Source organism: Emydura macquarii, unplaced genomic scaffold (assembly GCF_026122565.2).
Source record: "Emydura macquarii macquarii isolate MOO-44397 ecotype Brisbane River unplaced genomic scaffold, CSIRO-AGI_Emac_v2 contig_1253, whole genome shotgun sequence".
NCBI classification, from domain to species: Eukaryota; Metazoa; Chordata; order Testudines; family Chelidae; genus Emydura; species Emydura macquarii.
In genome coordinates this window covers 83152524-83174218 of record NW_027131390.1, presented here as the reverse complement: position 1 = coordinate 83174218, position 21695 = coordinate 83152524, and the positions used below count along the sequence as shown (strand labels likewise).

The window sequence follows — 21695 nt, the reverse complement described above, 5'->3', positions numbered from 1 at the left end:
ATTTCATCTCTTTTCATATTTTGAGGGGAAAAAAAATCTACTGGTAAAATCTCTCGTCTGCATCCAAAACGGCTCTGTCCACATCCCTCAATCTTTCCAGATCAATTCACTTTTGAGCAGAGATTTAGCATAGAAAGTTGCAGCCCAAATGGACCATGAAGAAAGTTATGAGCAAGTGAAAAATGGGACTAACAGTAATGCCTTCTCAGCCCTAACTATAATGTCCATTGCCACAACACTACAATGATACTATGAACAGGGCACTGGTCTCCTTTACACAGTCATACTAAGTATTAATCTAAGACTTAAGTGAAATGTATTATGAACTAAAAATCGACTGTATTTAGAACAGAAAAAAGCATGTTATTCTCTTCCATGCTTATCCTTAATCTTTATTTTATTAACTTAAAAGGACAGATGGAACAAGAACAATTTGTTTCCATAGGTAGATAATTGAATATCTACGGTGCTACTCATGTGTACCTGGTTGTTTTTATTTATTTAAGCAGAGATGGCATTCTCCTTTCACTAAAGTTTGGTATCATGTCCTGTCTCCATGTAAATGAAGATCCCAGACGTATATCAAAGTGCAGAGCACACATTTGGCAGGGACAAAAATAATGCCACTTCAGCTATGGAGTGATTAATGCTATCTCCATAGTAATAAGAAGACAGTCTGTTGCAGTAAAGTCATAATATATTAATATTCCCAATCTGTTTAAAATGAGGTATTATGGGTGAAGTAGAAGAACACTGATTCAGTAAACACGCAGAGAACAGGATCAGCATTTATGTTTGGACCTACACCATCTAGAAACTCTAGAAGTACTTTTTATTTTTGAAAAAACCAAGAAAACCCTGAAATCTTGGAGAAAGTTATGGACTTCAGTAGACCATCTTCCATAGTCATGCAAACAGGCACCTGAAAACGTGGTTAAATAATCCAAAGAATCAAAATCCTGCACTAAGCAGGCAGATGATGTGGTGAATTAACATGGTAGGTATGTTTCTCCTTCAGTTTCTATGATTCTGTGAAACCTTGCCTCCAGCCCATGTTGCTGAATGGCATGGGCCCCCCCCCCCCACCGTTCAATTCTGATACTAGAGCAGAAAAGGAGTGATCTTCTGTTAATTACTAGAGCTGGACAAATTAATTTTGAATTTTTTTTCCCAATGAAATTTGTAAATTCAAATCAAGCAATGTCCACAAAATTGAAATAGTTTTGCGAAATGTTTAGTGAAAATCTGGACAGTGTTTCAGAATCAAAGTGTCAACTGAAAATAGCATTTTTATTCAAACATCCACACTGGGAATTTGGATATGTAGAGAGAAGCAGATGGTGATGAATACTTCCAAAAAGCCACCTGGTTAAGGGTTTACCACAGGCTGAGAGCCAGGATGCTCAGGGTTTTTTCCCTCTCTACCAATAGTTGGCTTTAATAACTGCACATACTTAGCACTTTACAATTTCATTACTATTATCCCAATTTAGAGATTGGGAAAAGTGGACTCCTAATCGCCAGCCTCAGCTAATTCCTGGCCAGATCATACCCAGTTGGGTTTTGGCCCAGTACTGTTCTTCAGCTTAAATAGCTCTTCTTGGGTAAGTCAATTAAATTTGAAGATTTCAGATCATTGAAGGAGTGAGGTTCTGGCAAAGACTTCCAATAGGAATGATTGTTAGGGGCAAACAATTTAACTAGTTTTAAAAGAGAATAAATTTATTAATGGGATTATAGGATGCAGTTGACAAACAGCAAGGAGTCTGGACTTAATAACCCTCCTGGTCTGTTGTACTGGGTTGAGGATCCTATTGTGGATAACAGAAGACTCCACATGCAACTGTTAAGTGTTTAATTATCTAAACAGACAGAGGAACTATTGTAAAATAAATTAAGCACCAACCAGAAATTAATGCCATTTTCTACGTGAATATTTTCTTGAAGATTCCATGATGAAAAGAAACACAGGATTTACTTTTGCAACCAGCACTTCCCCAGCAGGTACTAAGATACCATGATTCATCTTTGTCAATAGTTCTGAGGGAGTGGAAGTCATTGCACAAACCTGGCTACAACATGCCAGTAACAACAAAGGTGGTGTTCTTAGATATCAGGCATGGCAGCTTGTTCTCCTCCCCAATCTAACCTCTTGGTGTCTAACATTGTTTAATAAAGCCACAACAAAAGAAAATTCTATTCTACATTTATACTGAGCTCTCAGTCAATAACCTGTTCAATAGTCAGCAGTGCCAAGTCTGGCAGACCAGAAATTTGATAACATTACCTCAGAGAGAGTTGTGTCTCCAGAACTGTCCTCGCTAGGCCCACAAAATTCCATCTCTTTCTTTCAGCCTTTCACTGTCTAGAACAATAAGGAGATATGTAGCTTATTAAGTTAATAGACTAGGACCTCTCTTCCTTGAGACTGTCTCACCTGCTGAAGCCCTCCGACTGCATTCTAGTTAGTATAAACCTGTCTCTCCAACTGCATTCTACTAGGTGCTGGAGCCAGAGCATTCGTGAGATGGGGCCTTTACTGTTGAACTTTCTGCCAGAAGAAATTAGACTGAATCCAAGCCTCAGCATGTTCATAACCAAGTGTCAAAACTTCCTGATTAAGCTTTTCCCCAGGTCTGATGTAGTGAGAGGTGAGTTAGCGGAGAATGAGTGAACGTGATAGGTCCCAAAAACTCTAGAGAGTATGTCTACACTGCGGAGTGAAATTGATTTAATTTAAAATCGACCTTCACCCACTAATGCAGAATTTGGAGGAGAGTGATCATACCACACTCATTGCACCAGGGGTACTGCATCCTCACCATCCGCACTTATGTCTACAATCAAAGCAGTGCACAATGGGTAGTTATCCCACAGTGCAACTACCTGCAAGGGCGTTTGGGAAGGTTGTTGTCCTCCCATGATGCAACGTACTCCCTCCCCGCCTCCCTTCTTGTCCCAGTCCAAACAGACAGACCATCCCTTTTCATGCCATTTTTTCAAACCCTTCCCTCTCTGACACACGCATGCCATCGCCTGAGAGGAATGGAGCCCACTCAGCTCTGCACTATTATTGTGAGCATCACATAAACCTCACGACTTATTCAACAGTATTTTCAGGGGCAAGACAGGAGGCGCAGCACTGAAAATTGCAGAGGCCTCCTTGCTACAAGCCATAGAATGAAACAATTCTCGTGTGCTGCAGGCTGTCACACACCATCTGCAGTCAGTGGAGCACCACTTCTGGTCCTGGGAAACAAGCAGTGACTGGTGGGATTGCATCGTTATGAAGGTATGGGATGATGAGCAGTGGCTGCAGAACTTTCAAATGCAAAAGGCTACTTTCTTGGAACTTTGCAGAGAGCGCTCCCCAGCCCTGAAACACGAAAACTCGCTTGAGACCTACTTGTCAGTGGAGAAGGGAGTGGCCATCCCTCTGTGGAAGCTAGCAACACCAGACTGCTACAGGTCAGTTGGGAATCAATTTAGAGTCAGTAAATCCACCGTGGGAGCAGCTGTGATACAAATGTGCCAGGCCATTAACAGACTTCTACTAAGAAGGGTAGTGACTTTGGGAAACCTGGGACATAGTAGGCAGCTTTTCCCACAATAGGCTTCCCAAACTGGGGGTGGAGGGGCATAGATGGCACGCAGATCCCTATCTTAGCCCTGGACCACCTTGCCAGAGTACATACATCAAAAGGGATGGTGTTGTAGGCTCTTGTGGATCACAGGGGGATGCTTCACCGGCATCAGTGCATGACATGTGCTTCTTTAGGAACTCAGGAACTGTTCAAAAAGATGCCAGCAGGCACTTTCTTCCCTGCCCAAAAAATAAATATTGGCAATATTGAAATGCCAATAGCGATCTTGAGGGATCTTGTCTACCCCTTGTTCCCCTGGCTAATGAAACCGTACACTGGGCACCTGGACTGCGACAAGGAGCATTTTAATAATAGGCTCAGAAAGTGCAGAATGGTGGTGGAATGTGCATTTGGACATTTAAAGGCACGCTGGTGCCGTCGGCTCACTAGGTTAGATCTCAGTGGGGAAAAAAAAAAAAACCATCCCAATATTTCTCTCTGCCTGCTGTGTAGTCCATAATGTCTGAGACACAAAGGGGGAGAAGTTCCCATTGTGTTGAGTTGTGGAGGAAGATAGGCTGGCTGGAAATTTTGAGCAGCCAGATGCCATTGCAACACTGAGAGCCAATCGTGGAGTGTTGTGCCTCAGGAAAGCACTGAAAAATGTTTTTGGAACAAAACAGTAATGTGCATCGCTTATCTGTGCTGTGCTTTCAGTTTGTATCCCCTCCCCCATCACCCACTGTTCCAGTTCCCCCTCCCCACTTTCCTCCTCCCTTTATTCCCTTATCAATAAATAGTAATGAATTGTGAAGCAGTACGTTCCCCCCCCCCATCGATCCATGTCCCCCCCACAACTTCCCCCTTCCTTTATTCCCTTGTAATCAATGAACAGTAATGATTTATAAAGCAGTACTTTTATTGGTGATCCTTCACAGAGGGGGAAAGGAAGATAATTGAACGTTCCACATGCATTGTGTGGGGCCTGAGAGGGGATATGGAGCCCATTTTGGCTGTGCACATACAAAAGAATCACACAATCACACATTCCCACTCCTTAAAGGGCCCTTCAACTCTTTCTGCTTCCCTCAACTGGCAAGGAGTGCAGCACATACTGCACCCTGCTCAACTTCCTCCTAGACCACTTGGGGGTGTGGATTAGGAAAGTGCATTAGCTCCGTTTTGCACAGGTTATAGAAGGAGTCTCTCTTGCTGCTTAGCTTCCTGAAGCTCAACCAAACGCCTCAACATGTCTGACTGATCCCGCATTATACAAAGCATCTCGTGTTGAACGCTCAATACTCCTGTGCTGCCTTTCTGGTGTCCATGTTCAGCTTGTCAGATAATGAAATCCTCCATGCTGTTAGCTCTGTGTCAGCAACTGTGGAGGTGTTCATTCTCTCATTAAACACGCCATCCCAAATTTTTTTTTCCCCCTCGCCTTCTTATCTGCAACAGGCGCTCTGCAGGAATATGAGACAGCGTGTTGAAGGTCACGTTGTCCGCTAAGGAAAGCAAAGCGCAAGATACGCATTGTTAACTCGTTCCATGGCCAAAAAGCAACGTTACAATTTATAAATAACTCCCCTTTGCTTTCCCAAGGGAAGGCTAGAACTGCATACAATTGCCTAACTATTGCAGGGGTCAGAGCACCGTTCCAGCCATGGTAAGTAAGGGGCTACTGCATCTGTTAGGGAAATCCCCGGTGCCCATGCTGCACAAGTCCATACTCCCTAGAGCAGCATGGTTGGGCTCCCATTGATCAGGCTTTTAACAGGTGGTAGAAAGGTGAGGGGTGGGTACGGGTTAACTGTATCTGGAGGAAAAAATGGGAACCCATTTGCAGATGCCCAAGGCCCATAGCAACAACGTCCTACTTGGGGACTTGTGGTGTGCTGAACCAAGAAAGCATCCCCCGGCTGTGGAATAAACACACACTTAAAAAAAAAGTTCTTGGGCGGGTGCTGTAAATGAGCACCATCTTCCCTAAGTAACCATGAGTGATATCAGCCTGCTGAAGGTCACGGGCAGAAAGGGAGGATCTGCTGCGAGCTTCTGGCTACAGGCTTGACCCTTATGCTGCTATGCTGTGTTCTGTGATGCCTGCACAATTAACAACAGAGTGGTGGGGGAAGTGTCGTATTGCAGTGGAAGAAATAAGGCTGCCCTCCCAAGAAACCTTCTGCAAAAAATTGCAGAGTACCTACATGAAAGCTTCCTGGAGATATGCACGGAGGATTCTCGGAGCATCCCTGTGCACATAAATCTTTTCCAGGGTGAACCCAAGGCTTAAGCACACTAAAGTACAAGGAAACAGCCCCACCGCACCACACACCACTTTTTCCCACTGGTATAAGATTCTGGACTGGGATATAACCAAAGACATGCAATTTGCAGTACATACTCATCAGATGTGCCTTCCCCAGCATCTCGGTCAGTCATGGTTTCCTGCATCCGGCTGGGCTGGTCCTGTGTTGCAAACAGCTCCTGGCTTTCAGAGAAGGGATACCCCCCTCGCCTGCCCCCCGTTTTCCTCCTCCTCCTCTTCCTCTTCCAGACTCATTTTCATTCATCCTGGCCTCAGATTCCCCCGAGGTATCAATGCTGTGTGGTGGCATAGTGGTGAGGTCTCTGCTGAGAATCACATTCAGCTCTTCATAAAAGCAGCATGATTTTGGTGAGGAGCCAGAACGACTGCTAGCTTCCCTAGTTTTCTGATAAGCCTGCCTCAGCTCTCTGATCTTATCCGGGCACTGCTGCACATCCCTGTTGTGTCCCTTCTCCAACATGCCAGGAGATATCTTCTGAGATATCCAAATTTCTTTTGCTTGCTCAGCACTGAGTCAGAACAGACTCTTCGCCCCACAGACCGATGAGATCCAAGACCTCAGGTTGCCTCCAGGCTAGAGCGCATTTGGGACGTGCAGTCGCCATGATCAGCCGTGCTGGCAAGCTCTTCCACACTTACCAAACAGGAAATGGGAATTCAAAATTTCCCAGGGCTTGAGGGCAGGAGCTATTTCCTGTTTACATGGCCATAGTGCAACAGACTGCAAATGTGCAGAGAGGTCGCAGAGCATTACGAGATACCTCCTGGAGGCCAATGACGTCGATTTATGTTAAGCTCTGCCTACATTGACACTCATTTGACCCACAGAATTTGACTTCAGCGCTACTCCACTTGCGGAGGTGGTTTTATTAAGTTGAATTTTACTGTGATTTAGGTTGGTAGAACTGACATGCCAGTGGAGATGCATACTTTATGTGGTCAAAGGAAGCTGTGTTCCGTCGACCTATATTATTAGTGTTGATCAGGCCTAAGAGAAAAGTGCATCCAGAGTTCTCCCACTGCTGGGATCATGAGGTCCTGATACCACGGATTGTATAGTTAGGTCACCAGAAAGCAGATGGAACTGTTGCTAGCTTCTTTCGTGAGCTTTCGGAGGCTCATCACATACCAGGGAAATAGGGGAAGGAGTTGGAAGAAGGGGTGAAACCAGTTCCTTCCCTCAGTACCAGAAGCTGAAGTGAATCTGGGAAGCTCTGGAGTCAATTGACTTCAGGCAATAGTAGGGAAATTTCTCTGACCAGTTCAACACGATGGGCTAGTCTCAGTGGCAGAGCTGGATTGAACACCTGTTTGATACTTCATTTGCCTGCTGCGGACTAGAGGTGAATCCATCAGTGGGTTACTGATTGCAAGTACACTTCTCAAATGGACAACAGAAGCTGAACCTCAACAGGAGAGAACAGGAGGGGGAACAGGGAGAAGACCTGCCAGGAGACCAGATAGGAGACTGCAATCACAGTCCCACTGAAAATAGAGTGGTGCTACCACTGGAAAAGCTAGTATGTCTGGATTAGAAGGGAAGTCTTGAAGAAAGGAACTGATCAGCTCTTCGCTGGGCTGATACAAGATGGCTGGAGATCAGAGATGCTGGGACAGTTGCAGGAAAGCCCATTTCAAACCAAGCAGAGCCTCAAGGAAGGCTAGAGGCAGACAATTCTGGGTCCCTGGCTTTGGCTTCTTAATATTGGATCTCCTTGAGTTGGATATGGAGAGAATACGGTCAGAGAGCACTCCTGCTCCAAAATCAGGAGACAGAACAAACAAAAGAAGTGCGGAGGCGCTTCTATATTCACTATGTCTGACAGCTCTTGCCTTCTAGCAGGCAGAGCCATGCTGCTCTAACTACTTATTGTTTCTATTTACAGAATGGGGATGGGGAGTAGGGATATGGCAAGAAGTCTTTGGCTCACAAAAACAGATCTATTTTGATATTTCCTGAAATACTCTTTTCATGTTGACACACCAGGCCTTATGCACATGGGATGCGACCAGACAGTGGACTTGCTTGGAAATAAAGATGCAACCATACAAAACAACATTTTGTTAAGTAAGACAGAGACCAGATCAACCCATAACTGCCTTTTCTATTGAAGGGGTGCAGAGGGGGGGGGGGGGGGGGGGGGGGCGTGCAGGAGAGAAACAGATTCTTACAACTCACTGATTCTTAGTTTACTGACAATGTGGCAGCAAGGAAAAAAGCAGATTTAACTAGTTTCCTCTAGTTCAAACATGACATTTATCTCTTGTGATTACATCAGCAGGGAGGTGATGCAGGGGAAAAGCTGATCAACAGCAGTAAACTAGGGCAGTCCGTCCTCTAAGAGAGTCTTCACTAAAATACAATGTACCAGTCACACTGCAGCACCTGAATCACATACAGCAGCAAGAGTATTGTTACCAATAGTTCATTTGTATATTACTTTATCACTCATATCTCCACAGGGTTTCATTGTGGGAGATGCTAAATACAAACAAAAATATGGTCCCCTGCCCAAGTCTTAAACTTCAGTTGCTCCTGGTATTTCTGGTGCTTGCTCCAAGTAAATAGTCCGCAAAGTGAGCCTCTCTGCTCCCACATCCACAGCAAAGTAGAACAGTTAACTAGTTTAAAATATTACATTTGAGTTGATATTAATATTTCTGGGGTAATTTGTGTCAAATTATTGCATCGTGTCAAGTCATTGTAGGTCCTAAGGATCGAGAAAAGGGGAGAAATTATGATATTCTGAGCCAACAATTTTCCTATTTTTGGTGCATTAAGACTTGTGAACTTGGGCCATAATGCACAATCACCCTGCTCTGAAGACATGGAGGTGCCCAGCCACAGGAAAACCACAGCACAAGGCAAAAGTGGCTTTGCACAGGTTGCCAGCAGCCTTTATTGGGAATCAACAGCACCTATGCACCAGTGTAGTTTCTGGGGGGTTCCTAGCACTGTGGTTCTTTGAGGCAGGTCTCAAGCATGCTCTGGTCCTCTGCCACCTCCCTCCACCAAAGGTGTCACTTCTGTAAAAACAGAGCCAAACTACCTCCTCCAAATCATTTGGCCAATATGAAATGATCATGCACCAGGTATTTATAACTCCAGTCTGAGTGATACATAATATTCAACAGTTACCACTTACATTGCTACTTATCTTGTAGTACCAACAAATAATCATTGCTTCCATTTATATAGCATCTTTTGATCCTACAGGTGATTGATATGCAGAGCATATACAGGGTCCCCTTCACCAGGCACTGAAATTCAGCCATCTCTGTGGGGTGAAGTGTGACAACTAGTTAACACTGCCCAACAGTTCAGCACAGCAAGTGGATCACACCTACTCAATTTAACCAGTAGGGTGGAGTTACTGAAGGCAGCTTAGCACTAGTCTTACATGGGGAGAAAAAAAAACCTGATTCCCAGATTCTTCTCTGTTTCAGAGCAGCTTCTGGATTACTCCACTAGAGCTGCTCAGTCACCAATTCTCATTCAGTTCAAGTCTAGAAACTGGTGCTTGGCTGACTCAGTCTGCAATCTCTTAACCAAGTACAACTGCACTGCTCAAGCGTTTCTCCTTTGTCTACCCTCAGCAGTACACAATACTTCTCCTTACAGCCTTGGTTAATGTTTCTGTGGTCTACCAAAGAAAGTGCTATGCAGTTCAGGCAGAATAAGGGAGGAAATCTGAGGCTGAGGAAAGATGACTGAAGGGAAATACAAGAGGAAGGGGGTCTACAGTGTTGGATAACAGAAGGTAGAAAAGGCAATCTCAGAGAGACATAAAACAATTGTTTGACACAATGTACTTTGACATTGTGAATAGTTTCCACCCCATTCTTTAAACATTTTAGAGTTCATGAACAAAGGAGTTATTTCACATACGTCAAAAGTACTGTCACTTCTTGGTCATGTTTCCTCTGCCTCACAAATGAGAAGGGGTAAAGATATTGGGAGGTGTGGCCAGAAAAAATTCGACAAAAAAATTAGATTTTTCCAAGGATACAACGGTTAACACTCTGAACTCTTGAAAAATAAACGCCATGGAAATTTTAATGATCACACGTGGTCTTGATCAGGTTTATATCTCAGCCAAAAGATTGCACCAGTTCCCTCTAATACCATTTTCAAGCACTGGGGGAGAGTGCCAACTACAGAAATAATCAGTAACTTACATTTTAGCATCTGTATGTCCTATCCAAGTATTGACATGGACCTGTTCTACTGAGCTTGCAAGATCATTGAAGGATATCAAAAATTGGAAACTATATTATTAATAGGCATTAACTAAAAACACTCCTGTTTGACTTAAAAACATTCTATTTAATTTATACAAGTAACTACTAATAGAAAAAGTAGATTAAAAACAAAATAGTTATTTTTCTGGCAGAGTTTAAATGCACATTATGTAGAGCTTAGAAGAAAAATGCATTTTCCCACAGCATTCATCACCTAAAATTCTAACGAAGTTCTCCATTGCTTTCATGTTCTAGATCAGTAAGACACTAAGTGTGGTGTCTTATGGGTAATGGCTAAATATATGTTCCGCATTTGAACTGAAATTATGTTACAGACCACACCTATAAAAGTGAAAAGCATTTAAAATGTGACTAACAAGTTGTAATATGATAATACAGAAAGCAATTTCTGTTTCAGGTTATAGTGTGTTACAAAAACAACTGTGTAAGAAATAATGAAAGAGGCCACATAAAAATAAGCTTTAACTTTATGCACTTACTCAGTTTTTTTAAAACTGGCAAGTGCACTAGTAATAAATAATTTGCAAGTTTTGTATAAATGAGAAATTCCTAATGTTCAGCATTATTGTAAACATCAGTACACGTAAAATGCAGCTAAAAATTTGAATTACATTGTCAATTTATCAAATCAATTTCCTATTGTTCAGACACAGATCAATGGGGTACATAGCCAATCATTTTTGGCAAGTCATATCTTTAAAATTAACAGTGCAAGTAAGGAATGCAAAAAGAATTCCTAGTGCAATAAAGAGGAGAAGCACAGGCAATATTGCTGATAAAATTTACCACTTCCATGTGTTTGTCCTGGGAGTGAGACTTTTAAAAAAGCTATTCAAAAAGCCATTGTTTAATGCCCTGATTTTTTCTTAGGATTTCTGTGTCTTCCTTCAGGCCACCACCTTTTCAACAGCACATCCAGCATAAGTCTTTATAGCTTGACCGTTTGTGAAATGCTGATGCCAGCCATTGAGCAAGGTTCATATGGTTCCATTGTTTCCCAAATGCATGGCTAGGTAACAATGTCTGCCTCTAATAAGTCATTTGGGACCAGTTCTAGAACTTGTCAGGCCAGAATATTTCTGAACTGGACAAAAGCCTTCCATCTTGATAGCACCACGAACGAGAAGATCATCAACAGTCTGCTTTCAGTTTATCTAAGGAATTATCAATTTTGGTCAAAGTCTTTTTGATACGCAGGGCTGTTAGTCTTGCCGATGGATTGTGATACCAACATTCTTTCATCAGCTTGGCAAGAGAAGTTAGTGTCTGGGAAGAGAGAAAAAGATAGATGTATAAAAGCACGCAGATCACGAGCACTCTGAAGTGTCATTGGCCTTGCTGCCTTATTAAATATCCAAATCTTTACAAAATCTACAACTTGATTTACTGCTACCTAAGACAATTTCGTCCATTTTTTTTGTTTGGTTTATTGAATAAATGGGAAACAGTATTTAAAGAAAATGGGGGTGTCAAGACAATGCACTGACCAGTGCAATTAAAAAAGATAGTCAGATTAAAATTATGCTTTTTAAAAATTAAAGAACAATTTTACTATAAAACAAATCTGTAAATAGTGCTATAAAAAGTAAGTTTTCTATAAAATCAACATGGACAGCACTGAAAAAATATCTGTAATTTTAATATATCCAGGGCAGCTCTGTACATCTGGATAATACTGCTGTCTAATGTGGCAGAGCAGTTCAGGTACTACATAGCCAAAGTTTATTTTATTTGTCCAGGGTCAATGTGATTCAAATATACATAAAAAACACTAGAGATTAAATCATAATCCCACATAGTCAAACAGACACCAAAAGAGTTACTCAAATGCTGACAGTATATTTGAGGACACAAATTGATTCTGGTGAATTAAAATGAAGATTTTTACTCTTACTTTAGTCAAATATTTTAAACATATTTATTAATATGGTCCCTTATATGGGGGAGGAGGAGAATGGTCAAAATTTTGACATAAATCTGCATATTTATGATCCACATTTCCTTACATGGGTTACTTCAATCCCAACATGATTTTTCACTGAAGAGCAAGAATAAGATGCACCACAGGGGGCGTGGCCAATTTTAAAAATCAGTCTGGATTTATATCAGGGGAGAGAATTTAGGATTTGGTTGGATTTATCAGGTGAGAACTTGTCTGCTGTGGTTTCTCCTTTAAGAGCCACGTATCAGCACGTATTTGGTCATCAATCTTTGCAAGCAATGCTCTTAGCAACGAGGATCAGACCATTAACTAAAACAAGGTATTTATAGCTGAAAACCGCTTATACTAAAATATTATTGCAAAAGGAGCAGAAGGTAGGAGTTGACATCTCAAGACAAGCTCAGGTTTTCACACTTACTGGGTCGGAGAACCATCTGTTGGGAATGTTTGGCCTTTGCTGATCCACACAGACCACTTTTCTCATATCTTCAAAACTGGGATCATTTGGAACCACATCATAGAATGGAGGTTTATAGTCTTCTACAATACCTAAAGACAGGCAAAGATTGCGTTACTGTGCTGCTGGGTTTTAGTGACTTCATCAGTAAGACAACTATTCTGCATTGAGGCCGGGGCTGTATGATTTAACTACCTGCAAGGTCCGTACGAATACTAATTCTTACCACACACACAATTTTACATCTTCAATATGTTAATCAGTATGCATGACACTTCTGAGGTAGGCAAGCATTGTACCCCTTTTGCAAGTGGAGAAATTGAGGCACAGAAATTCCACAAAGGCACACAGTGATTCAGTGGCAGAGCTAGGATTAAAACTCAAGAGTTCCTTGCAACAAAGGGAACATGTTTAGGTCACTAAACCATGCTGCTTCCCAAATTAATAAAGGTACAGAGAATTAGTGAGACTCACATTTATGGCAGGTAGCTGACAGGTATAAGACATTAGTTAGCAACCAGGAAACCTCATATCTTGCATTTTAAAGGCTAGGTCACCCAAAAAGCAATAATTTATTCCAGACAAGCAACTCAAAAAGGTAAATTCAGTGCTGAACTGTACTACTAATAGAAAGTTGTGTCTATGCATGTCCTCCCACGACATATTTGCAACTGTTAATGCAAGTGTAAGGCTATATTTACTCTACCAATTTTGTTGACATAACTTATCCCTCAGGGGTGTGGAAAAAACCCACCCTCCTGAGCGACATGTTACACCAACAGAAGCACCGGTGTGGACAGTGTTATGTCAGTAGGCGAGCTACTCCTACCAACATAGCTACCACCGCTCATTGGGGATGGTTTAATTATGTTGACGGGAGAGGTCTCCAGTCCACACAGAGTGGCTATGTAAGCGTTCTTACAGCTAGTGATGCAGCTGCATCGGTACAGCTGTGCCGCTGTAAAGCTCTCTAGTGTAGACATGGCTTACATGATCAAAAAGACTTAACACACGGCAATTTATTAACTCCTTGACACAGACTCACTGACTCTCAAGAGAAATGGGATTTTGTTAGCAAAATACTAACAGAAAACTTCAAGATCTGTATGCTGGCTTTGATTGGTTGACTATAAATACCACTGATTTTCATGACTCATGGAGGAAGAGAAGTCTCTATGGGCTCTCACATAGCTTTATGGTATCATAGGACAACTGCTTTACAATATACCCTTATCAATGAAAACTAAGTGAGTGGAGAACACCAAAAGTGTAATCTCAATTTCAAAATTTTAGAAGCCTCAAGACTTGCTTGACACTGCTTAATAAAAATCTCCAAACTCAGGCACATATTGTGCATACGTACTCACATGTGGAATACACAGAGACGGTCAAAGAAGAATTACTTGTTCTACAAGAACTGACAAAAACCATGAGAGAAAAGGCAGGTGAGGTAATTTTTTTTTATTGGAGCAACTTCAGGAGGGAGAATCCTACTGACCACACAGCCTTAGTTGTCATCTACCACCCCACCCAAGGTATCAAAACAGTTACACCATATTTGATGAGAACCCACATCCTGAAATAAATCTTTCCTGAACTCCCTTTTCTAAACCCCCAACCTCATCATCAGAAGCAAGTTCCCCACAGAACAGGGCACAGCAACTCAAAGCAGCATCAGATCCTGTCACAACAGATGCAAGCCAGGTAGCCATATGTCCACGGCTCTGATGATTAATCCCCAGCACAACACACCTTCCAAGATCCGTAAGTCCTACAGGTGGCTATCACGACTTCTGGTGTACCTCATCCAGTGCATCAAATGCTCCAACAACTATGGGGGTGAAACAAGACAATCCCCCACCCTGGGGAGTTCAAAATGGTAACCAGGAAGTGTGTGTAAAGTGTATTTTTACTGGAAAGTTTTTCTAGAGCATTCCTGTTTCTTAAAAATAACCACCATACATTGCCATGTCTGTAAATAACCATGCCACGCCACTCTAACTGATCAACCGTCTATTGAGCCACTTGGAAACACCTGGGGTAGAGGGCTGGGGAAGGTGGAAATGTGTTCCATTTCCAAGTCTAGTCCATTGGAGTTAGAGGTAGTACATAGATAAAATAATTTCTCCCAAGACAGACTAGGGTTTGAAATTTTGCCCAGAAGAGTGTCAGGGAGCTAGGAGGAGCCAGGCTGTGGATTTCTGAGTGTTTGCATGCAGCCACAATGTGGTAAGCCATATTGAAACCAATGCAGCACTCTGTTGATTCTCTCATGAATTCTGAACCAATCCTGGGTTCTGATAGCTGCAAACTTTCTTGAAGCAGGAATTCTAGATAGGTAGTCACACTGTGGGGAAGAGTATATTTTCCAGGGCCACCTCAGTAGCTCATCAGCCCACTCCACTCAGATGTTCTGTTCAGTCACAAGACAATTGAATATTCTGTTGCATCATGGAATTCCAGCAGCATGGAATAACAGCTCCATTGATCAATTGGGCACCACAAGTACTGTTACTTCCTTCAGAATGTGAGGGGCCTGAAATAAGAGAGCCACTGATGGCAAGCACCGCCCCTCACCCAAGTAGTTTGGCAATTTTCTAAAATTGAAATATAGGAGCTTTGCATTCTGTTGTTACTGGTGTGTTGGTGTGGTAATGGCAGCTGGCCTGTCTGGGAATGGTTGAATGCCGTAGTTTTCTAATACATGTTTAGAAATAAAAAACTATTTCATTAAGACAGTGTTATTTTGAATACACACCATATGACATGAGATGGAGATGGTGTGTTTTTTAACTGTTTCTATCAGGGACACTTGGGAATCTGTATGCAAATACTATCTGTCAATGCAGTTATCTATAGCAATTCAGTTCAATCACTTCCTTACATCCATACACACTGTAAATAACACTCCTCCTGGCATTTCATAAATGCTCATATCATTTATAAAGTAAACTGCATGGCACTACAATGCCACAGGGCTCCTCGAGCACCTCACCTCTCCCACTATTAGTAAGCCCCCATAACATTGCCCCCCAAAATAAGACTTATAGAAAACAGTAACTCAAAAACAGCTTGGCATAGACTGGAATAGCTGGAGAACCAAAGCAGGACACACTGCATACCATCAAGGTCTTTTGTATGAAACGGTATAGAAAACAAGGAAAAGTTCAATAGGCTCTGATAAAGTGCTTTCAGGGTTTACTGTATGTATTGAATCAACTGCAAATTTCTCCTCTCCCACTTATTCACTGCAATTGACTTATTTTTGATGTACTAGTAAAACATCAGAATTTCCCTCCCCACCCACTGCCATCATCAGAAGAAATGGCAGACAATAGATTCTGCCTCAGCTGTTTTCAGCTTTTTCCTCATCCCCACCTTTCAGCCCCTCCTCCATGCAGCTGGGATTTAGCCAAGACATTCCTCACATCTAACAATATGGATGAGGCAGAGTAATTGCAACCCTGACACCTGTTGTGTTATGACCCCTGATTGATAATCCCTGCTTTGGGAGACTAAGACCTTTCTATAATAGAAACATTTTACTGTCTTTAACGATATCAGTACAGTTAATGAGGCAGTCTCCTGTCCAATGTGGGCACAGTAATACTGGTATAAAAATGTTTATACTCATATAGTTGAGGCCTGGTCTACACTTGGAATTTACAAATTGGTATAGTTGTGTGTCTCAGGGACCTGAAAAAATCCACACCCCTAACAGATGCGACTATCTTGACCTAAACCCTTGTATAGACAGCACTAGGTTGATGGACAAATTCTTCCATTGACCTAACCATTACCTCTTGGGAAGGCGGATTACTTACACTGCACAGGTAGTGTCTACACCGAAGCACCACAGCGGCACAGCTGTGGTGCTATAGCATTTTAAGTGTAGACCAGCCCTTATTCTCATTCAGGAAGAGGCTTTTACCAGAATAGTTATTTCAGTTAAAAAAGTAACTCCTCTCCATCCGAAAGTTATACCAGCAAAACTTAAAGTGTCATCCAGACCTAAAAAGGACATACAAGCAAGAAGAATTTTCATTTGGAATTGTAAAATGACAACTCAAATATACCAGGATGCAATGAAGGATACAGCTACAAGCAGCTCAATATTAAGACTGATTTACACTGGGAAAATTCTGAAAGAGTAATATCATTCAGCCAGGTACACTAAATTGTCACCCCCTAAAAGTGAAACAGATGTTTGAGGATCCTGTGAGATTAAAATAGATTCCAACTGAGTGCTCAAAATGAATTTCCTAGTTGGGAGAGAAGCTTCAACATTTAGTTTTCCATTTGGTTTACTCCATAAGCCACTTTGAGGGAGTCACAGTTTCCATGAGTAAAAGCTTGTTTATCCCTCTAAGTAAATCATATTGTAAAGTAGCTAATATAACTGTATTATTGAACAATAGATAAATGTGTAAGCTACAATAGATGGCCGAGATGGAAAAGGAAGAAACAGCCTATTTTAACCAAACTCAATTACAAGATTAACTTTGATAGGCATTCAGAAGTGCAGATTCCATTCTAGGCAATGTAAAGTAATATTAGCCTACATTTTCAGAAGTGATTAGTGATTTGGGGCACTCCAGTCACCTTGGAATGATCTGATTTTCAGAAGTGCTGAGCAACAATTTTTTTTTTTTTTTTTTAAAGCACAATATTGATATTCTCCCCCATTCCCTACATCCTCTAGGCTAAGACTTGTTCTGGAGGGACAGACTAGAGTAGTCAGTGGTGACATCCCTATGTTTCCTCTCAAGAGTCCCTATTTCTATAAGTGGCAGGTGTGAAATGTAAAACTAGAATTTTATCAGAGTTAACACAAACAAGAGGGAGACGTTTTACATCTGAATGCAGAACTACAAAGCTCAAAACTAAGGCGTGCACAAAACTAGGGCCTAGCTTTGGGAAAAGAGGGGGTGGAAATTGAATTTTTGAAGCTTGATCTAAATTTCAGCTTCATTTCCAAACCTAATACGATGTTAACAGAAACTTTCCTCCTTTAGCATCACAAACACAGCATAGATTTATTTTAAGTTACTATTTTAATTTGTTGAGTGTATAAATGGCATAATTAGTTTTAATCATAGATGACGATATTAAATCTAGAAGGAACAGGGTCTGGCCTTTAGTCTAATACTTAAGTCAAAAATATTTTAAACAACCATGCCAAACTTCATGGATCCTATGGGATTACTGTTGGCTCCACAAGAACTGCTGAACTTTGTCAGCAAGCCACCATAATCTCTAGCCCGCATTATCATAACAGAGTTGCCACTATATCCCTCTCCCTCACTTGCAAGAGAAGAAAACAAGCCTCTTAAATCAGAAAGGGCAACCCCAAACCCATGCCAGTTACCAGACAGTTCAAGGATCCCTTTCATAATTAAAAAAAAAGTGTTCCCAAATGGAAGCCAGCTTCTCAATAATTGAATCAGTGATAAACTTGCATCTAAGATGATATTTTTCATCTGATTACTCACTTGTTCTGTGTCACCTTGTCACACACGTATGTATATGATTGCATTAGACCATATTTCATACAATTACCTAGTTAACAGGCAGACTTTTGTACAAAAATTGAGTCAAAGCTGCCTGGATTGTGAAATTGGATATGTAGTCTAAGTTCTTTCTGTTACAGTATGTTATGATTAGCATCGATGGTCAGCAAGATTAGAGTATTAGAAATAAGTGAGATTGAGAAGTTATAGCAATAAGGGGTAGCGTCTCAGATACAAGATAAAGATTGCTGAGATACTGTAAACTAACTAGGTAATCTTTTCAAAAGGAAGAGAAGGATTCTGCAGTGAGCTGGTGAAGCACTGATCACCAGACTTAAAGAATCAGTTGTTAGACGAGATGTTGCAGTGTACAGATGACTCACAGGGCCACACCAGTACTCTAATTTGAGCGGGGAGGGGAGAGGAATCTGCTAATGTGTCCCTCAAACTAATCAAAACCTGAAAGGGGAATATTAACAAAATGTTGCATCACCAAAACAGTCATTAGCGGATAGAATAATCCAACCAGGCATTACAGGAGCTGATAGTCTTCGTAAATTAAGAGACTAAACCAGATCAACATTTACAGACTAGGATGCAAGATCTACCATACTGATCAGACCACTAAACCCAGCATCCTGCTAATACCCTCTATATCAGAGGAAAGCAACAAGTTCATCAAGTACACAAATGAAAATTGCTTCCTGCCACCTGACATCAGTTCATGCCCAGGCATGAGAATCAACTGCCTCTATCTTAACACTTGGCATTACATGTGCTGTCTGTCATTAAACAAGGAGCATATCTATACTTTGAGCTGAGGATGGGATTCCCAGCTCTAGGAGATGTACTCAAATAAAATGTAGCTGTGGAAGAGCAAGATGCAGCAGTGCAAACTGCAGGATGGGCTAGCCACCATGTAACGTGCTCATCTGAGACCCTAGGAACATACTCAAGGTGGCTCCCCCGTTCAGCGGTTCACACCATCACAGTTATTATTAGTGCAAGCACATCTCCTTGAACCAGGAATCTCACTCCCAGCTTGAAGCATAGATATACCCTATATAAACTTTTACAAATCCAGCTACATCATTTAACTGACCCCTTGATATAGTGATTTCCATGGTTACTATGACACATGAATAAATTTCCTTCTTGGAGTTTAACATTTAAAACAAAGGAGAGGAATTACTTATGGTGGTGTAAGTGAGAAAACTGGAAACGAACTACTGTAATACATATTCTATTTAGATTGGAAGTAACACTGTACAATAGAAAGTAATTTTTCAAATTTAAACACAAATGTTGAACATGACATTTTAAAAGATGACATTAAGGTCTATCAGCCTGCAAAATACCAGTGTGACCAATTAAACCAGGTTAGCATGAAAATGGCGAGGAAGAGTTCAAACTTCTAAGTGGTGGTTGCTTACTATAACTGGAGGTTTTTCGAGATGTGCAATCCCTATCTACATTCCACACATGGGTATGCATACGCACCACGCATCTGAGTCCAGAGATTTTAACAAGCAGGGTCCATTGGCCTGCACATCCATAGTAGATCTTCTCATGCTCCCAAGTGAAGGTATAAGCAGCACAGCAGGTTGATGCCTCTCAATTCCTTTTATTACCACAAACCTAATGACATCTGCAGCAGAGGGCGGGTAGTGAAACGGAGCTTGGGCCCTAGCTCCAGTTACAATAAGTTACCTCTGCTACTACTTCAAGTGCTGGTCCCTCTGTGTATTCCACACATGGCAGACTGATTAGCAATTGTCAGATTGGAGGTGGGGCAAGGAAGCTGGCAATGAAGATGCATGCAGCACTACAGATCCCACTGCTATATCCACAGCAGAGGCTTGGACTAGTGCATAATGTCTAGCAAACGTGTACGGAGCTCTAGGTGGCTGCTCTGCGTAGGTCTTACATAGGGACCTCTTGCAGGAATGCTACTGTGGCGGCCTGCGCTCTTGTGGAGTGGGCCATTACACTGCCAGGAGGCAGGATGCAAGCTAGTCCATAGTATTCTATAATGCAGCCAGAAACCCACTCAGAAATCCTATCTAGCCTGACCACAGGATCTCTCTGTTACCGTGACAAAGTCTTGGAGGCTTTCTGAATGGATTTTGTTCTTTGCAGGTAACAGGCCAGTGCATGCCTGATGTTGAGGGAGGGAAGTCTCTTCTCTTGAGGAGAAGCATGGGGTTTCAGAAAAAGACAGGTAAGTGAATACACTGGCTACGGCAGAATTCAGCAACGACCTTGGATAGAAATAGAGAGGGAAGACAAAGGATACGTACTTGCGTAAAGGGGCGGAGGAGTCCTGCCGTGAGGGCTCCCAGTTTGTTGATTCTCCTGGCCGAAGTGATGGCCACTAGAAATGTCACCTTCAAGGACAGGTGAGACATGGAACATGCTGCTAAAGGTTCAAACAGAGGTCTAGTAAGCTATGACAGCACAAGGTTCAGATCGCATAGCGGCGTGGGTTTAGTGACTAGTGGAAAGGCCCTGATGAAGCTTTTCACGAACAACGTCGTAGTTGGGTGGGTAAAGACAGAGCACTTAACTGCTGCTAAGTGGACTCGTAATGAGCTGTTCGAGAGATCAGACTTTAAGAGATGGGAGATAATCTAGAACCATCAAGATGCTCAAAGGAACTGGGTGAGACTTACTGTGCTGTACCCTGGTGGAGAAGCATTTCTATTTAGCCAGATAACAGATTCTGATCGATTCTTTCCTACTCTGGGTATGTATAGCCTGGACCAGGGACAAAACGCTCATCCAAATACCAGGTGGCGAGATTGAGAAAGCCCAGGTTGGGGTGTTTGACCCCAGCCCTGTCCTGCATCAGGAGTTTTGGGAAGGGGTGGATCTTGATTGGAGGGTGGACTGACATGGACAGAAGGTCTCAGAACCAAAACTGCCTGGGCCAGCAGAGTGCTAGGAGAATGACACTGGCCCTGTCATGATGTATCTTTCTCAGCACCTGTAGAAGCAGGGGGATGGGAGGAAAAGCATATCTGAAACCGTGTGTCCACAATAGCAGGAGAGCATATCCTTGGGATTGGCAATCTATGGCTCCCTTAGAACAAGAAAAGGGGAATTTCTTGTTCTTTGCATCACAAATGAGGTCCCTCACAGAGGTGTGCCCCAGCACGTGAAGATGTCCATCAGAATGGAGTTCTGGATTTTCCACTTGTGGCCTGCTGTGAAATGCCTGCTGAAGTTGTCTGCTAAGGAGTTGTGGATACACAGGAGGTATGCCGCTTGGATGGAAATGATGTGACTGATGTAACAGTTAAAAAGCCTGACTGCCTCCAGACAAAGCAGCAGAGATCTCACTCCACCCTGTTTATGTAGGCAAGGGTGATATTGTCCAACGTTATGTGGATGTGGAGGGAGCGAATGAGTGTAAGGAAGGCTTTGCATGCAAGATGAACTACCGGCAGCTCCAGAATGTTGATATGTAATCTGGCCTCCTGCATGATCCATGTGCCCTGCGCCCATTCAGGTGGGCACCGCACCACAGAAGGGATGCATCAGTTACAGTCGTGGCACTGGGGGTGGCGAAGGGAACTCCCACTCATACCTTGTTTGGGTCTGACCACCT

The 21695-nt window shown here is 42.3% G+C and overlaps 1 protein-coding gene across 2 annotated transcripts in view; it reads right to left on the bottom strand.

Moving 5' to 3' along the window:
- Nucleotides 1-9942: 9942 nt before the first annotated feature.
- Nucleotides 9943-21695, bottom strand: part of ACVR1 (activin A receptor type 1) — a 103308-nt gene continuing 91555 nt past the window's right edge. For both annotated transcript variants that reach the window (XM_067549420.1, XM_067549422.1), the window contains 2 exons: nucleotides 12537-12667; nucleotides 9943-11442 (listed from right to left, as the gene is read on the bottom strand). In XM_067549420.1, the coding sequence (XP_067405521.1) occupies nucleotides 11308-11442; nucleotides 12537-12667 (266 nt within the window). In that variant the 3' untranslated portion in view covers nucleotides 9943-11307. The remainder of the gene's footprint in view (nucleotides 11443-12536; nucleotides 12668-21695) is intronic.